Source organism: Ailuropoda melanoleuca, chromosome 14, assembly GCF_002007445.2.
Source record: "Ailuropoda melanoleuca isolate Jingjing chromosome 14, ASM200744v2, whole genome shotgun sequence".
Taxonomy (NCBI): domain Eukaryota; kingdom Metazoa; phylum Chordata; class Mammalia; order Carnivora; family Ursidae; genus Ailuropoda; species Ailuropoda melanoleuca.
Genome location: NC_048231.1, coordinates 9,674,022 through 9,690,271, shown reverse-complemented (window position 1 = coordinate 9,690,271; position 16,250 = coordinate 9,674,022). Strand labels below are relative to the sequence as shown.

Here is a 16,250-nt window from a genome sequence, read left to right as displayed (position 1 = left end):
TCAGGGTCCTGGAATTGAGCCCCACATCAGGCTCCCTGCTCAGTGGGGAGTCTGCTTCTCCCTCTCCCTCTGCCACTTCTGCTAGTGCTCTCCCTCTCTCTCTCAAATGAATAAATAAAATCTTTAAGAAAAAATAGGCAATTCTTAAAAAAAAAAAAGTTAGTTACCTATATATACATACACACACACAAACACACTAGAAAAAAGACACAGAACGGTAATTTTTTACCGCTTTATAAACCAATCATTAACCATCTGATAACACTTAGAGGTACATCAGGATATTTATCCCTGGGCTAGCTTTTATTTTTCAATGCGAACATAAATTTCAAAAAAAAAGTACTGACCAAAGGAACCAAGAAGAATCAAACAGAAACACTGTGAAAGTCGAAAAATAATAAATTTGAGAACTGATAAACATTGGCAATTGATTCCTATTTTACATATGTAAATCTTAATAGGTTATAGAATAAAACATAAAAATGAATCTAGAAATCAAGTAATACAAGACATGTCATATATAATAGGTTAATATAACAAAAGTAATTTGAAAAACTGACTACAATAAAAGATGTAGCAAGTAACCTCTGAAGCTTCCTTGAAATAGAAAAAGTCAAGATAGATCTAGAGAAAGGGCAGAAAAGGCAAAGTAAGGGGGAAAAGAATGGTTTTCAAGGAAATACTAAAAAGCTACCTTATCACCCTAGGAAGTTTCTTTTTAGTGTCTGAAACATTCTAACAAAGAAAACTAAACTTAATAGTTGTGTCCACGTAATGACTTTGGATGCCCGGTTTTATAATTTAGTGATCCAAGTTAAAATAGAAGGACTCTTTGAAGGAGGATCTATTAGTAAAATTTGTTTTTACTCAAATAAGAGCTGGAGTATCTTCAAAAAGTATTGAGACCTTATTCACTTTGCTCCAGCTCTGTTTCATCAAATTTGCATTCAATCCCCCAACACTATTCCAGAAGCCTGTCCCAAATAAAAATAGGGATAAAAATAAAAAGGAATATTTGTTCACTATAGCTTTTATCCAAATTTCCTGTTTACTGTACTCAGTCTTGATTTCATATGAAGTTTATTTGACAAGCACTTGGTGGTAAAACTAGACACCAAGTTTTTCCTTCATGAAAACCAACGTGGGTGGCTTCTCTGTATTTTTCATCTTTTTTACAAGAGGGTACCTCTTTGTGGTGGCATAAGACCTCATATAGCTATGTGAGACATTCTGCTGCCCAGACTGACTAGGCATGCAGTTAATTCAACCTCTCTGTGTTCTACTGAATGAACAGTTATCAGAAAGTTCGGCCAATCTAAAGATAGGAAAGGGAAGAAATGCATAAAGAAAATCATCATCATCAAATAAAAATAAAGCTTAATGTACAGAGCTCTTTGCTAAGCATTATGCAAAATAAGCAGATATAATCCCTGCCTTCCAGAAGCCTCCATGCTAGAGCAGATGATGTCGACACAGACATGTAAACAGACTTTCACAATGTAGAACAGAGACTTGACGACTGCCAGTAGAGCAGAATATAAATCAACAACAGCTAAATATTTACAAAATGTGAGAGATTTATTATGTGCAATGCATTTTGTATAATACATAAAATAATCTCTGGAACTGGTGAGGGTTGAGTAAAGATACATTTCTTTTGTATCCTGATCCTACTCTCTCTCTGATTCCTCATGTAACCCTTAGGTTTTAAACTACAGTGATCATTTGTTGTTGCCCTATAAAAATGAAATAAAAGCATTTAAATATCTTCCAGGTTGCATATACTATAAGTGCATAGGCTCAGGAAAATATACCACAGAAAATTATATTATTATAATTTCTAATGAATTGAATCAGGACAGAAATTCAATTTTTAAATACCTTATGAAAAATATTCTCACACGATATACTTAATGATACCAACTTAGACATTTGAGAACAAGAACTTTTGAAATAGCTGATCTGATATTTTGACTAGAGACAGGGACTCTGAGTGTTAAATAAATGGTATTGCCATTCCTAATCAAATGTTACCTGTTTTATTTCTCTGAAACTTCCTCTGGCCATCATCTTTTTCTTTTTTCCTCTTCTCCAATTTCCCTTCTTTTCACCTCCTCTTGTCCACCTCTGACTGTGGGATCTACAAATACAAGCTCCCCAAATAGTGGGAGGAACCAGGGACCTTTTTCCCTTCAGATCAACATAGAAGGGAGACTGTTTTCTAAATATTCTAAATACATCATAAAAACACTCTGAATTAAAAGACCTTACAGATTATCTGGGCTCCAGGAACAGTGAACATCTTTCAGTCCCTGAAACATGTCATGTTCTTTTACACACAAGTGTTTTTACACTGCTTGGATCATCCTTTCACCTACACTCTCCAACTTTAACCAAACTAACACATACACAACTTTCTCCAGAATTAAACCTTGAGTCTTGCTTCTGTCCTTTTCCTCATATATGTTCACAGCCTCCTGGGTTTCTCCTCCTATAGAGGCACTTATCACATCCTATTTTATTCACCTATTAGATCTACCCTCGGCAAGACTGAAAGATCCATGTAGGCAGGAACTAGGACTTTTCGTTAACACCTGGCACATGGTAGACATTTTAATGAAGGCTTGTTGAAGAAATGAAATGACTGGGGAGCCTGGTTGGCTCAGTCAGTCAAGCATCCAACTTTTGGTTTTGGCTTAGGTCATGATCTCAAGGTTATGAGATTGAGCCCTGCATCAGGCCCTGCGCTCAGCGGCGAGTCTGCTTGAGATTCTTGCTCTCTCTCCCTCTGCCCCTCCCCCGGCATGCACATGTGCGCGCTCTCTCTCTCTCTCTCTCTCTCTCTCTCTCTCCCTCTAAAATAGAATAAATAAATCTTAAAAATAAAAAAGAAATGAAATGAAATGACCAAGCAAATCACCTGACCTCCAGGGCAGCACCACCCAATAGACATTTCTGCAGTAATGAAAATATTCAAGTACCTGTGTCATCCAGGACAATAGCCATTGGTGTGGCTACTAAGCACCTGAAATGTAGCTAGTGTACCTAATTTTTAATTGTATTTAATTTTCATTTGTTTTAATAGCCACTTGTGGCTATCACTAATATAGTACAGCTTAGCTCTAGAATCACAATGGGAATATAAAATATTATGCATGATTTTATATATATATATATGCTTATATTGTTTAACATATTGAACTTTTAGTTAAAATTAGTCACTCAAATAATTAAAATTTCCAAAGTGAAATTTCTCTTAACAGAGCATGTACTTTTTGAGGTCAGGAATTTTACCTTGTTCATCATCTTCTTATATATAGTAGGTATTTAAAAATAACGTTCAGTTTAACTGAATGATGATACCAGGTGCTCAAATTTAAAGACTTTGGTGTCCCTTTTATTTTTTTTTCCAGTTTAAGAGTAGCAGGCAAAACTAAAAAACAGACAACTACCAAAAAGTAAAACAGAACGAAAAGATGTTACGTTATGTTATCTGGACCGACTATCCTCTCCAGTATCAAGCAGTTACCTCAAGTCTTTACTTTCAGAAAAGGAACTAAGGAAAGTAGCTTCCTAAATACATACCATATCTCCCACCTCTGCTCCAACTTTGCTTATGCTATTTTCTTTGCCAAAAGCTGAACTCTTACCCCCCAATGCCATCATAATCTGTCCAAAGTCTACTTGTACTACAATGTCTAGTTCACATGCCCCTCCTTGAGGAAGCATTCACCTTGACAAAAAAGAATGAGATCTCTCTTATCTAGACAGTCCTCTCAGATGGTTCATTCTTTGTTCTGTAGATGTTTGTCAAGTTCATTAAATACAATTAGTGTTAGCCACGTAGAATTTAATGCCTCACTTTTCTGAACTATCAGCAATATCTATATGTAATGTTTCATTTTTATCATAACAAATTCTGCAAATTAAACATCTTCCTACATTGAGTCAAACATCTTTTACACATTAGCCTGTTTCTTGATTTGGTGTATTTCCAAACCTAGAAAAATATCTTTCCTATGAAACAGATGAAATCAGAAACAAGAGGAGGCAGACACTGTGTCATGCAAAACCAGCCACTGAGTGACAGAAAAGATATGCTTGGCAAAACCCCAAGCTACATTCCTAGAATGAACTCCTAGTCCCTGAAAAGATTCTGTTTTCTTATACTACTTGAAAGTACCTTCAAGTCCTAATTGCATATTATTTTTTTGTGATCCCACCATACAAAGTAACAGTACCATCATCATGTATATTTCTGGATCCAAGATATGTGCATCAGCATGAATTAGCTGACAACAAAATACTTCACATTTCCGAGTGCAGATTCTCTCATGGAATTTTCTTGTCCTTTTATGCAAAAAAAAAGGGAGGGGGGATTTTACCAGAGACAGGCAAGAAATTAACTATCTATCCTTAATTATGTCCTCTCATTTTAACTACCTCTTACTACAACTACTCCACATCGTTTCTCCTCTCCTTTCTCCTCATTCCTAGCAAATGGCCTTACTTTTTTTAATGAGATGTCTGAGGTCCTATGATATTCTCCATCTGCATCTGTCCTCTCTACCAAGAAGCTCCCCTGTACGCTTCACCCATCTTTCGTATTCTTTCTCCTCTTATTTCTAAATATTCCCTCCTAATATCAATGTCTCAACCCATATACTTGATCTCCTTCTTTTCAGACTCCAAGATATATCAGTCACTAATCGACCCCCTATTTCCCAGGACCTTCTCTCTCCTTCACCAAAGACTCCTTTACCTCTGCCTACAAATATGTTCATTTTCCCATTAAGAAAAGAAAAAAAGATGAAGAAGAGAACAAGCCTTCCTTTCACCTTAGTCCTTCTAGGGCTATTTCATCTCTCTACTCCTGTACATCTCCTAAACCTTGAAAGAGTAGTTTATAACAATTAAGTTCATTTTTTATAAGATACTTCATTGTTTAACTTTTTGGATTTTTCCACCCATATCACTGTACAAAAACTATCTTCTTAAAGGCCATCTGTGACCTTAAAACCACCAAACCTAAGGGTCTTTTCTTAATCCTCAATTATTTCCTCTTCTGTGGAGCATATGATACTGGAGACTAAACTTTAACTAAAATTCTTTCACCTGTTGTTTCTAAGTCACATGCTGGTCTAGAGAGCAAACACGACAGCCAGCATCTAGACCTACAAAATGCCTACAATCATCTCCCTCACTCATAGGACACAGGAAAAGAAGCAACAGACTCAGTGGGTCTGTTCCAAGTGGGAAATTAGCACATAGAGTCTCATGTATCAGGTGAGCTCAGGAATGATAATATAACCTTGGCACTGAGACTGTAAGCCTCTGATTCCTCATATCATTCTGTTGATTATTAGTCCTAACAGCTTCTATGATGTTTAAATAGACAGAACAATGGAGTTAACTCAAGTTAGGGGGCTATTGTAACTATTTCCAAAAAATTCAGCATGGCGGGGGCGGGGATAGTTCTTTGGCAAAAAGGCCATTCACTACAACAATGAAAAGTATGAAAAGTCTCTGGGGGGTACAGTAGAGACTGCAGCAGCCTCAGTAACACAGGGTCACACAGCATAAGAGGGGCCTCTTAATACACTTCTCCCCCCGCCTTTGATTACTCTTACTAACTTTTCTTCTATTCAATCCCCAAAAGATATGTATTTCTTAAGGTTTCATCTTCAATCTTCTCTCCCTGTTTCTTTCCTCCTTATCCATTTTTTGTGCCCCTACACATTCATCTCAAATACTTATTAATCTTTTTACCTCCATAAACCATTTCCTCCTCCTTATATTCTTATTTCTGTTACTAGCATCACCACTGACCTAGCTACCCAAATGAAAATCTTCCTCAAATTCTCTCTTTTCCTTTGTTCTCCACATATAGTCATGGCTCAGTTTTGCTAATTCTGCCTACCAATTGTTTCTCCTTTCTTTTCCATCTCCACTGCCACACCTTATGTCAGGCCCTTGTTATATTTCACTAGGACCTCTCCAACGCCCTCTAAATTCACTTCTTACTTCCAGTTTCTCCCTACTCTGTTGTATCCTTCCAGTTAATCATCCTAAACCACAGCTCCTTGCTCCTCTCCTGTTGCTGCACTGCCTAGAAAACAAAGTTCAATATCTTCAGTTAACTTTTAAAACCTTTCATGACCTGGATCCAGCCCTCACTTATCATTTTTATCTCCTACCACTGTCTTCCATAAAAGCTATACTTCACCCTACCACAGCTACTCCCTGTTCCTAAATATCTCCACATCTCCACCTCTGCTCCATCTTTGCTCATACTTCTGTCTTTGCCAAAAGCCTAACTCTTACCCCAATGCTATCTTAATCTGTTCAAATTCTACATGTACCACAATGTCTGGTTCGCATGCCTCCTTCATGAAGTATTCATTCTTTTTTTTTTTTTTTTAAAGATTTTATTTATTTATTTGACAGAGATAGAGACAGCCAGCGGGAGAGGGGAACACAAGCAGGGGGAGTGGGAGAGGAAGAAGCAGGCTCACAGCGAAGGAGCCTGATGTGGGGCTCGACCATAACGCCGGGATCACGCCCTGAGCCGAAGGCAGACGCTTAACCGCTGTGCCACCCAGGCGCCCCAATGAAGTATTCATTCTTGACAAAAGGATGAGATCTGGCTTGTCCACAGACTCCTCTCAGACAGTTCATTCTGCTTTGTTCTCTAGATGTTTGTATATTTATGCTCTCTACCTAACTAAACAGTAAATTCTCTGAGAACAAAAACAATCTTTAGTAGATGGGACTAGAATATGTGCTGAATTAATGAAGTCTCACAAAATAGCTAGTGTAATTACAGACACTCAGTTGAAAATGCCAAAGAACATCTGATGCAGAAATACTCCCATGCTAAAAAAATTTTTGCTTTTAGAATCCTCAGAGAGCTCTGAATTTGCACTCTTCCAAAATTCTCACTAAATGCAGTGTTCCTGAAAACTTTTCAAAAGTTCCAACAACATTTTTTAACTTCCAGTTATCATTTTCTTTTTTTTTTTTTTTTAAAGATTTTATTTATTTATTTGACAGAGATAGAGACAGCCAGCGAGAGAGGGAGCACAAGCAGGGGGAGTGGGAGAGGAAGAAGCAGGCTCATAGCAGAGGAGCCTGATGTGGGACTCGATCCCAGAACGCCGGGATCACGCCCTGAGCTGAAGGCAGACGCTTAACCGCTGTGCCACCCAGGCGCCCCCCAGTTATCATTTTCTTTATGAATGAAGCCAGGGAGAATTTTCTAAATTTGGTTTGGGGAACATCTGATTATCCAAGGACATGATCTTTTGTGATGAAACTGGTATTACAGTATCAACAAAACTTACAGTACCAAAAAAAATTAAAGAAATTTTGGAATTGAAACACTGGAAAGAGTGACTAATACTTTATTTGTCCTGGTCTTCATATATCCCAATGAAGAATTAATTTTAAATACCTGTATATTAGTTTCACCATTCTAATAGCATTTGGAATTATCTATCGCTTTTACCAACATTTGTAAATCACATGGGGTTATTTGCTCAAAAGAATACGAGGTGCAGAAATGTTTCCGTATGCTAGAAAATGGTTCCATCATTTTAATAAGATGGGGGGGAAATGTGGTTTATTTTGTAAATAAACACTAAGCTATAGAAGGTGTCCTTTTAAGAATAAGCTTTTTTCAGGGCTAGCCATAAACAACTTCGCAGCCACAAGAGATCACCTTATAAAAGAACAGAAAAGAATAAAGTCAATTATGATTTACTAAGTTTAAAAAATGCTACTATGGTTAAAATATAATTTAATATCTAAATTCACATAAACTTGAACTCTTGCCTTGATAAAAAGGCCCATTCTTTTGTGACACTCGTGATCATATGATCGAGATGAGACAGGTTCCAACTTTCTGATTTCAAAATCTTTAACCATTCTTACTCCACTCTGTCCAAGCCTTTTAAACCAAGAAGACAATAAGCTTTAGGAAAAGAATGGGTACTACCTTAAAGGCTATAGGTAATTGCCTTATTTTAGTTAACAAATAATTTAATTTTCCATTTCTATTTTCCTGAAAATGTTCAAAAAATTTAACTTAATAGCACACTACCAGAGAAGAAAAAAGACCAAAAGCCCTTTGACAATGAGATCATGCTGTTATTACAAACCTCAGCCAACTCTAGACCAAATGGGTAACACCGTATTTCAACGGGCACTAAACCACAGGCTACCAACTACATGTACTGTAAGCAAATTTGCCACAAAAACAAAAGTACTATAACAGTACATGTTGCGTAGCATCTATCTCCAGACCCCAATTCCTAGTGCAAGAGATCTATACTATATTCACTCTGTCCCAGAAGATGTGCTAACATCACTGTCTATTTGTAGGAAATAAAAAGATAACATTTCTATGACTAAAGAAGTTCAAAATGTCTCCTAATCTAAACTCAATTTAGGATGATTCTAGAGCCAACCAAGCCTCATGAGAGTCCATTTTTCCAAAAAGGGTCATATCACAATGTTCTTGTAGACTACATAAATTATTCCTGCAGATATATGTAAGTTATTATGTATATCTGGACTCCGGTATGCAATAGGAATACTAACCTATATGTCCAGTTAAGTACTTAATCCAAATATAACTCCAAAAGACAGAGAATTTTCCCTAACAGATGGAACAATTATTTACCTAACTTTGTCATAGTGGCCATACTTCATTATGATCAGTACTCATTCCTGAAAAATATGTTTCCTGCACTTGTTAATGTTTTGTTGTACTATGTAAAGTTCTCTAAAGTAAGAGAGTAAAGAGTGTTTCTTAAATATCTAATTGAAGACATAGCTTTTCTAGGCAGATTTTTTTCCACTATCATAAATACAACAGTACACAAGGTAATTTGAGTGTTAAACATTAGTGATTGCCTGATACATACACAAACGAAGATGAAGTTCTTTGTTTTAAGGACAAATATTTGCTTTCTACAAAAAACCATCTTAAACCTGAATGTTCTTAACTTGAATCAAGTCTTGTTTCCTAGGTGATTTGTTTCAAACAAAACAGTCCTGTTCCAAAAAGGATCTGTATTTTAATCAATAATTCTAAAAGAGTCACATTGCTGATGTGACTCTCTCATAAGAAACTCTTAATATGAAAACAGCAACTATTTTTGGAAACCAAAGGAAAAACAAAAAAGAAAACATAGACAGATGAAGACAAATATTTAGAAGAACAGGATGCCTGAGTAGCTCAGTCGGTTAAGTGTCTGCCTTTGGCTCAGGTCATGATCCCAGAGTCCTAGGATCTGGTCCTCATGGGGCTCTCTGTTCAGCAGGGAGCCTGCTTCTCCCTCTGCCCCTCCCCCCGCTTGTGCACGTGTGCTCTCTCTCTCTGACAAATAAATAAATAAAATTAAAAAAAAAATACTTAACAGAACATCAACCATGGGCCAGATGCTAAAATGGGAGCTAAGGATAAAGGTAAATAAAAGACAGTCCTGGCCCTCATGAAGCTTATAATCAATTCAATGACATGTCTATATTTTTCAAAAGAACTATCCATATTGCTATTAATCTACAAATGAAAACTAAACACGTCTTGAAGAAAACTCTTTTCTAACCTGTGGAATAATCTGCTCCTCTAAACAAGACCCTAGTCAACCTGCCTTCCCATTCCTCCAAAGACGGATCAAAATAAGGGACTTAAATGTATCAAATTAAGGACTCTAATTTTACTTCTGATTCTTCTATCTAGAACCATGGGTAATAGTTTAACCAGAAATATAACCGTAATTTTAACTTATAACTACCCACTTCTCAGCAAAGTATATGCAAAGGTTAGGACAAGACAAGCAATAGGGAAGACAAAAGTATATGTATCCTGTCCCTCTTTAAACCTGTGTCCAAAAAAAAAAAGTATAAAATCAATGTGTATTTTCAAATGACTTACACCAATGACCTTTGTCTGATCTTAAAGAACTCTTTTAACCTGTGATGAAATTTAAGATTTAGGAATTAATTTCTTCAGTTCTTTACTAGAAAGATCTAACAACTTTTTCCCCCTTTGCTCCTTTCTATTCCATTTTCTTTTTTATTTTTTTTTAAGATTTTATTTATTTATTTATTTGACAGAGAGAGTGAGAGAGCACCAGCAGGGGGAACAGGGGGAACAGTAGAGAGAGAGGGAGAAGCAGGCTCCCCGATGCGGGCCTCGATCCCAGGACCCTGAGATCATGACCTAAGGCAGAAGCTTAACCATCTGAGCCACCCAGGCACCCCTCTATTCCATTTTCTAAAAATAACCCTTCATCTGACTAAAAGGTTGAATTGAAAAGAAGTATTTTCAAGTTCCCCAAAAGGTATCCCTCAATTCAAATCAGTATAACCTACTGAGAGTTGAGAGTTCCAAACCCCATGGTTAAACACATACCTTCAAGGCCCAAATTCACTCAGAATCTTCAAACTGCAGTCCCTAAGAGGTACCAAAATAGCCCCTCCTCCAACACGCCAATTTGGGAAAATAATCTCTCTTTTCATGATCCTGAATTGGAGAGAAAGTAGCAGACCCCTTTAGGAAAAGTCCTAATTATAATTCTTAACTTTCTAAGGGTCATAGAAGTCTTTGAGAATCTTAAAAGGGCCATGGACTTTTGTCCAAGAGGAAAGCTCCTAAGTACATACACATAAAATTTCACACCATTTCAGGAGTTCTATGAACTTAATGAAGTCCAGTCAATGACCTCAATTTAAACTTGGTCTGTGTTGCCTTATCAATTACATATCTTTCTATAACACTGGGACTTAGGATCATATTTGGGAAAATAACAGAGTGAAGCTTTTTGAAGAAAAATCAATTAACAGAAAAATGTTACATGTCCCAAGAAGAAAGGGGTACTACTTGGCCATTTGGGGTATCCCTAGCCTGGTTATACACCAAAAGATTTCACCAAATGGTACAAGTGAAGCCATCTAGAAGTTACCATGGTCTTACTATGTACAAACTACACTATTTTCTCAGACTCCCATTACTGATTGACACTTTCTTGCTTAGATATTTTAATACCATTTAATCAATGGAAAATTTTGATATTTATATACTCGTATTTTCCTTAGTCTTCCTGATTCTTATCTGGAAGACAGTTTAGCTCATGTTTTGTTTTGTTTTTTTATTGTTGATTTTATGATTTAACTGTCAAGAGTTAGAGAGGGAAGTCTTGCTTTATCCTTGGCTTCTATGAATATACCTAAATAAATATTTTAATATAGCAATACATTCAAGCTAGGTATGATTCTATCTCTCGCTTTGGTGAAAAGGCTCCCTGGTCTATCCAATAATCACAGTGACTCTGAAATACATCTCTGCATCTTTATGACCTACTCCCAATCCTGTAGATTTCAAAGAGACTCCATCAAGTATCTTAAAATCTGCAAGATTCATAAGGGTAGGGCCTGGTCAGTTTTGGTCACTATACTATGCCTAGTGCTTAGCATGACTGGCACATAGCAGGTGCTCAAAAAATACAGTTTAAACTCTTGAAGCAGTTACTTGTTCACCCATTAAGCGTGTGAGCTTGGCAAGTTACTAAACGTCTCTAAGACAGTTTATTTATCAAGAAAAGGGATTAATAACCCTCACAGAGTTACTCTTAAGATTAAATAATTTTTTATTATTAAAAATACAGTATAGTAGTGACAAAAGTACTATAATTATCCTTTAATGTACACCTATATTTTAAGGCCTAGAATAAATATAGTTGAATTTTTTAATATGACAACACTATAAATTGATATGATTCAAATTAATTTTACAACTACATTTTTATAAAATTAATAATAATAATAATAATAAAGGTCCAAAAAAAACCCCACTAGGAGCAGAAATATTAAACACAGGGACAAAGAAGGAAAAAAATTCTCATAAATAAGGCAATGTTTTGAAAGAAAATAACTTCCTTATATATTTGTGGCTTAAAACACAACTAATACTTTCCAAGTGACAAACCTGGCACAAAATAGCAACTGGGAGATTTATTTTTGCTAAAATTATTCTCCAACTCTGTCAAAAAAAAAATCCTTACTTCTTAGAGGCACGTACTCTAAGATGAAATTGTCTTGGTGGTGTAAAAAAAAAAAAAAAAAGCCCATTAAAATGTGCTTTAGCTTTCTTTTTCTCTCTAGTGCTCAGTTCTTTAAAAACTAAGTCTAAAGCGCCATCTACTGTGTCTGTTAGGATCACATCACTTTTGTCGTGAAATGCAAACTAGCAAATTTAGAATCTGTTACTTTTTTTTTTAATATCTTATTTATTTGTCAGAGAGAGAGAGCACAAACAGGCGTAGCGGTAGGCAGAGGGAGAAGCAGGCTCCCCGCTGAGCAAGAAGCCCTGGGATCATGACCTGAGCCCAAGGCAGATGCTTAACTGACCAAGCTACCCAGGCATCTCTAGAATCTGTTACTTTTAAAATCCTATTCCAAAGAAATACAAGAAGGTGTGCTTTTTTCCCCATTATATATTTTTATACAATATACCAAACTATAACTTAGACACACACATTGTCGTGTCTCAGCAATCATTTTTCCTGCTTTCAATTTTTTTTAATTTTTTTTTTTTAATTTTATTTTATTATATTGTGTTAATCACCATACAGTACATCCCCAGATTCCGATGTTTTCCTGCTTTCTTTTCACTTTCTTCTTATGTAGGTCTGAACTCATAAGAAAAACATCACAATAGGGAGCAAAATTCTTACCTCTATACATTAGACAAACACGTAATAATAACAGCAAAGTTTTATTGAGGGCTTACCATGTGCCAAATGTGACCAAAGTATCATCCAAACCCAGACATTCTGGCACCAGAACCCATCTCTTAACCATGAGACCAAGCTTTCTGTTACTATCAGTGGGCTCAAACAATTATTAACCACATGTCTGTCATCAGAACTGCATAGGACAGGGGTGCCTGGCTGGCCCAGGCAGTAAAGCATGCACCTTTTGATCTCCAGGTTGAGTTTGAGCCCCATGGTGGATGTAGAGATTACATAAAAATAAAATCTTTTAAAAAAGAGAGAGAGAGAACTGCATAGGACAAATGCTACATCATGCTTTATTCAATACATTCTTACACCATTCTATCTTTAGATTTTTTCATATATACCTATTTTTAGGAGGTATCATTTTATGCAGAGAACTTGTTAAAATACCTGGGCCCTACTCTGGAGATTCTGATTTGATATATCTGAGCTAGAATTTGAAAGCACTGCTTATAACAAGGTCCCCCCAGTGACTCCGACACATCATTCTGGAGCCCTGCATTTAGAACCATGGAGCTTTAAGAAATATTTTATTCTTGGCCTATCCATCTGCTCTTAAATTATAAGTTCTACTGACTTTTCTCTTATTCTAAGAGTTTAAATACAGAGAACTGTGAAGGCAAACTCTGTCATAAATTCAAATATGTGGGCGATTTTGTGTTTATATTGACTTTCAAAATAGGGAAGCAAAGGATTGGTAAATGGAAATTTTAAACTTTGTTTTAATAATCACAGAAGAGTAAAAAAGAAATTAAGTAAGCCTCCCTAACTGCTTCATATGCAGTCTTTCCTGACCCTCCAGATAACTTATTCTCTGTACCAGGGGTTTTCAAAAGTTACTTCAGGGATTCTCATTGAGGGGGAGAAGAGAAGGCAAGGATTCAGTACCATCCCTATTCCACCCTCATCTAATCAAAATAAAATTTCCATAGATAATGTTTGAGATCATTGACTTCTCCACTAATGCTGGTGCAATTAACTATTGTTTGTTTCACATGTATACACCAACCAGCAAATAACACCAAGCATCTTAAGGTAAGGAGCTGTGACTCATTGTTCTTTTGAAGTAAATCAATGAATGGATGCATGGATGGATGGATGGATGGATGGATGGAGATGGTCAGCTCATAACTCCTGTGACAGTTGCTATCTCATATATTAACCCAGAGAGTCTAAAATAGATGTAGGTTTTACTGAGAAATAGAAATGCATGAAAAAAAATCTCCAGTTACTACACAATCTCCTGTTTCCTCCCTAAGAGTACACCTGGGGTCACAGAACTCTAAAATTTTAAAAACAGAAGGTCATTTATAAACATAGTATATCTATAATGTAATGAAATGGATGTTTTAAGAAGCATCTAAATGACATGTAAGTTATACATACATGATATAGTAAGTTAAATGATGTTTGTGAAATCAATCAACCAAGAACTTATTCTAAAGGAAATCCTGCCATCTGCAATAACATGGATAAACCAAGAGAACATTACATCAAGTGAAATAAGCCAGACAGAAATGCAAATACTATATGATCTCATTTATATGTGAGATCTAAAAAACTCAAACTCATAGAAAGAGAAAGTAGAATGCAGTTAGCAGAGGCTAGGGTAGGGAAAATGGAGAAATGCTGGTCAAAGGGTACAAACCTTCAGTTATGTGTAAGTTCTAAGGATCTAATGTATAGTGTGATGACTATATTTACCAATACTGTACTGTATACTTGAACTTTACTAAGAATAAATCTTGAATATTCTCAATACGCACACAAAAAACAGTAACTATGTGAGATGATGGGTGTTACTTGATTGTGGTAATCATTTCACAATGTATACATATACCAAATCATTACATTCCACATCTTAAATATATATAACTTCGTCAATTATACCTCAATAAACCTGGGGGAAAAAACAAAGCAGTTCATCTAAAGATAAAAAAACAAGGTTATTCTAATACTACTATTACACAAATATTTTTGCAATTTCTCATTTGTAATTTACTCCAGAAATTGTAGAAGAAATAAAAGAAAATTAGTTTTAGTACTTTATATTTAAAATTTACTTAATCTGATCACTCACCTTATTCATCACACTGGATTCTAAATGACAATTGGCTATATCAAAAATCAAAAATAATCCCCAAAATGAAGACGTGCTACCATAGAAAACAGAATGATGTACTAGAAGCTATCCCCCCCCCAAAAAAAGAAGCATGCATAAAATGAGTATATAATCTTCCATAACCATTTTAAGGGAAACAGCACTTACTATTGCTGGCATTAAAAAAAGAAAAAGAAACTCAGACACTATATATTTAAATCACTACATTTTATAATTACTGCTACAGAGGTTCTTATTTTTTATATATAAAAATGTCCTTTGTCCTAAGTCTTCCTTTCACAAAAGTAATCAAAGCCAAATCCTTTATTGGGATTTCACAGTCTTCCTCTTGGAAGACTTGGCAGGCTTTGTGACTTCAATATATTGATATTACTCCCGCTACTTCACGTAAACCTTCACTTCAAGTTTGGTGTGTCTGTCACCACATTGCCCAATTCTTCTACTATTCCAAATACTCTGAAAAAGCTTCCCAGAAATCCCTCTTCGGATCAGCAAAAGCAATTTGGTGTCATCAGCAGATTTCACCATTTCCTTTTGGAGTCATTAAAACATTAAACAAGCATGATCTTGGTATCAATCCTTGGAGTTCCTTCTATTAACCTCTCTCCAGCTGAAGTCAAGCCATTCTTTGCTATGTTGTGATTCCCATCATAAAATCAGGATGCGTTTATTTGCTAAAAGTTTAAACTTTGATGGATATTTTTTTAACTGAAAGTTGCAAAATGCATTACGAAAGTAAAAAGAAAAAAATTCCCAAAGGAAAGGCCAAATAAACCAGCAAAGAGAAACAGCCCCTACTTGAGTTGTCTTATCCCAGTACTCAAACCACCTCATATTCAACTGATTCTAAAACCTCAACAGAATGTTGACCTTTGCCCTCCAATTATTTACTTCTTTTATAATTGTATGAGAAACCTTATTAAGCACATTTGAAAATTCTATATGAATTATAACCAGCAAGTTCCAACCACTTTATTAGCTTTTTCCCCTCTTTATTACATTTGAAGGGAAAAAAGCAAACAGTCCTTACTCAAAAAGTGAAAAAGCAAATAGCTTTCTCCTCAAACTGGTCTGTACTCTGAACAAGAGAAATCACTCTTACTTTTATTCAAGTGCAAATCTGTTTGAAGCTTTCATTCTGCTTTCCCAGCCTGCTCTCTGCAGCTGCATAAAAGATGAGATGTGGGAATGAAAGAAAACTAGATTGGGGCCAAAAAGCAATATGTCCATATGCAAACTCGCTCAAAGAGCAGCAAAGCTTCCATACATCCCTTCCCACATTTTCCAACCTAGCAGACCCCCAGCCAAAAGGAGGAGGTGCTGTG

The 16,250-nt window shown here is 35.9% G+C and overlaps 1 protein-coding gene across 16 annotated transcripts in view; it reads right to left on the bottom strand.

Moving 5' to 3' along the window:
• Positions 1-16,250, bottom strand: part of RAD51B (RAD51 paralog B) — a 623,368-nt gene that overhangs the window by 518,515 nt on the left and 88,603 nt on the right. Inside the window, exon 8 of one of the 16 annotated variants that reach the window (XM_034643373.1) lies at positions 10,222-10,531. The exons of the other annotated variants lie outside the window; for them this stretch is intronic. Coding sequence (XP_034499264.1) covers positions 10,463-10,531 — 69 coding nt within the window. The 3' untranslated portion in view covers positions 10,222-10,462. Of the gene's footprint in view, positions 1-10,221; positions 10,532-16,250 lie in introns of those variants that run through there. 16 annotated transcript variants of the gene reach the window in all.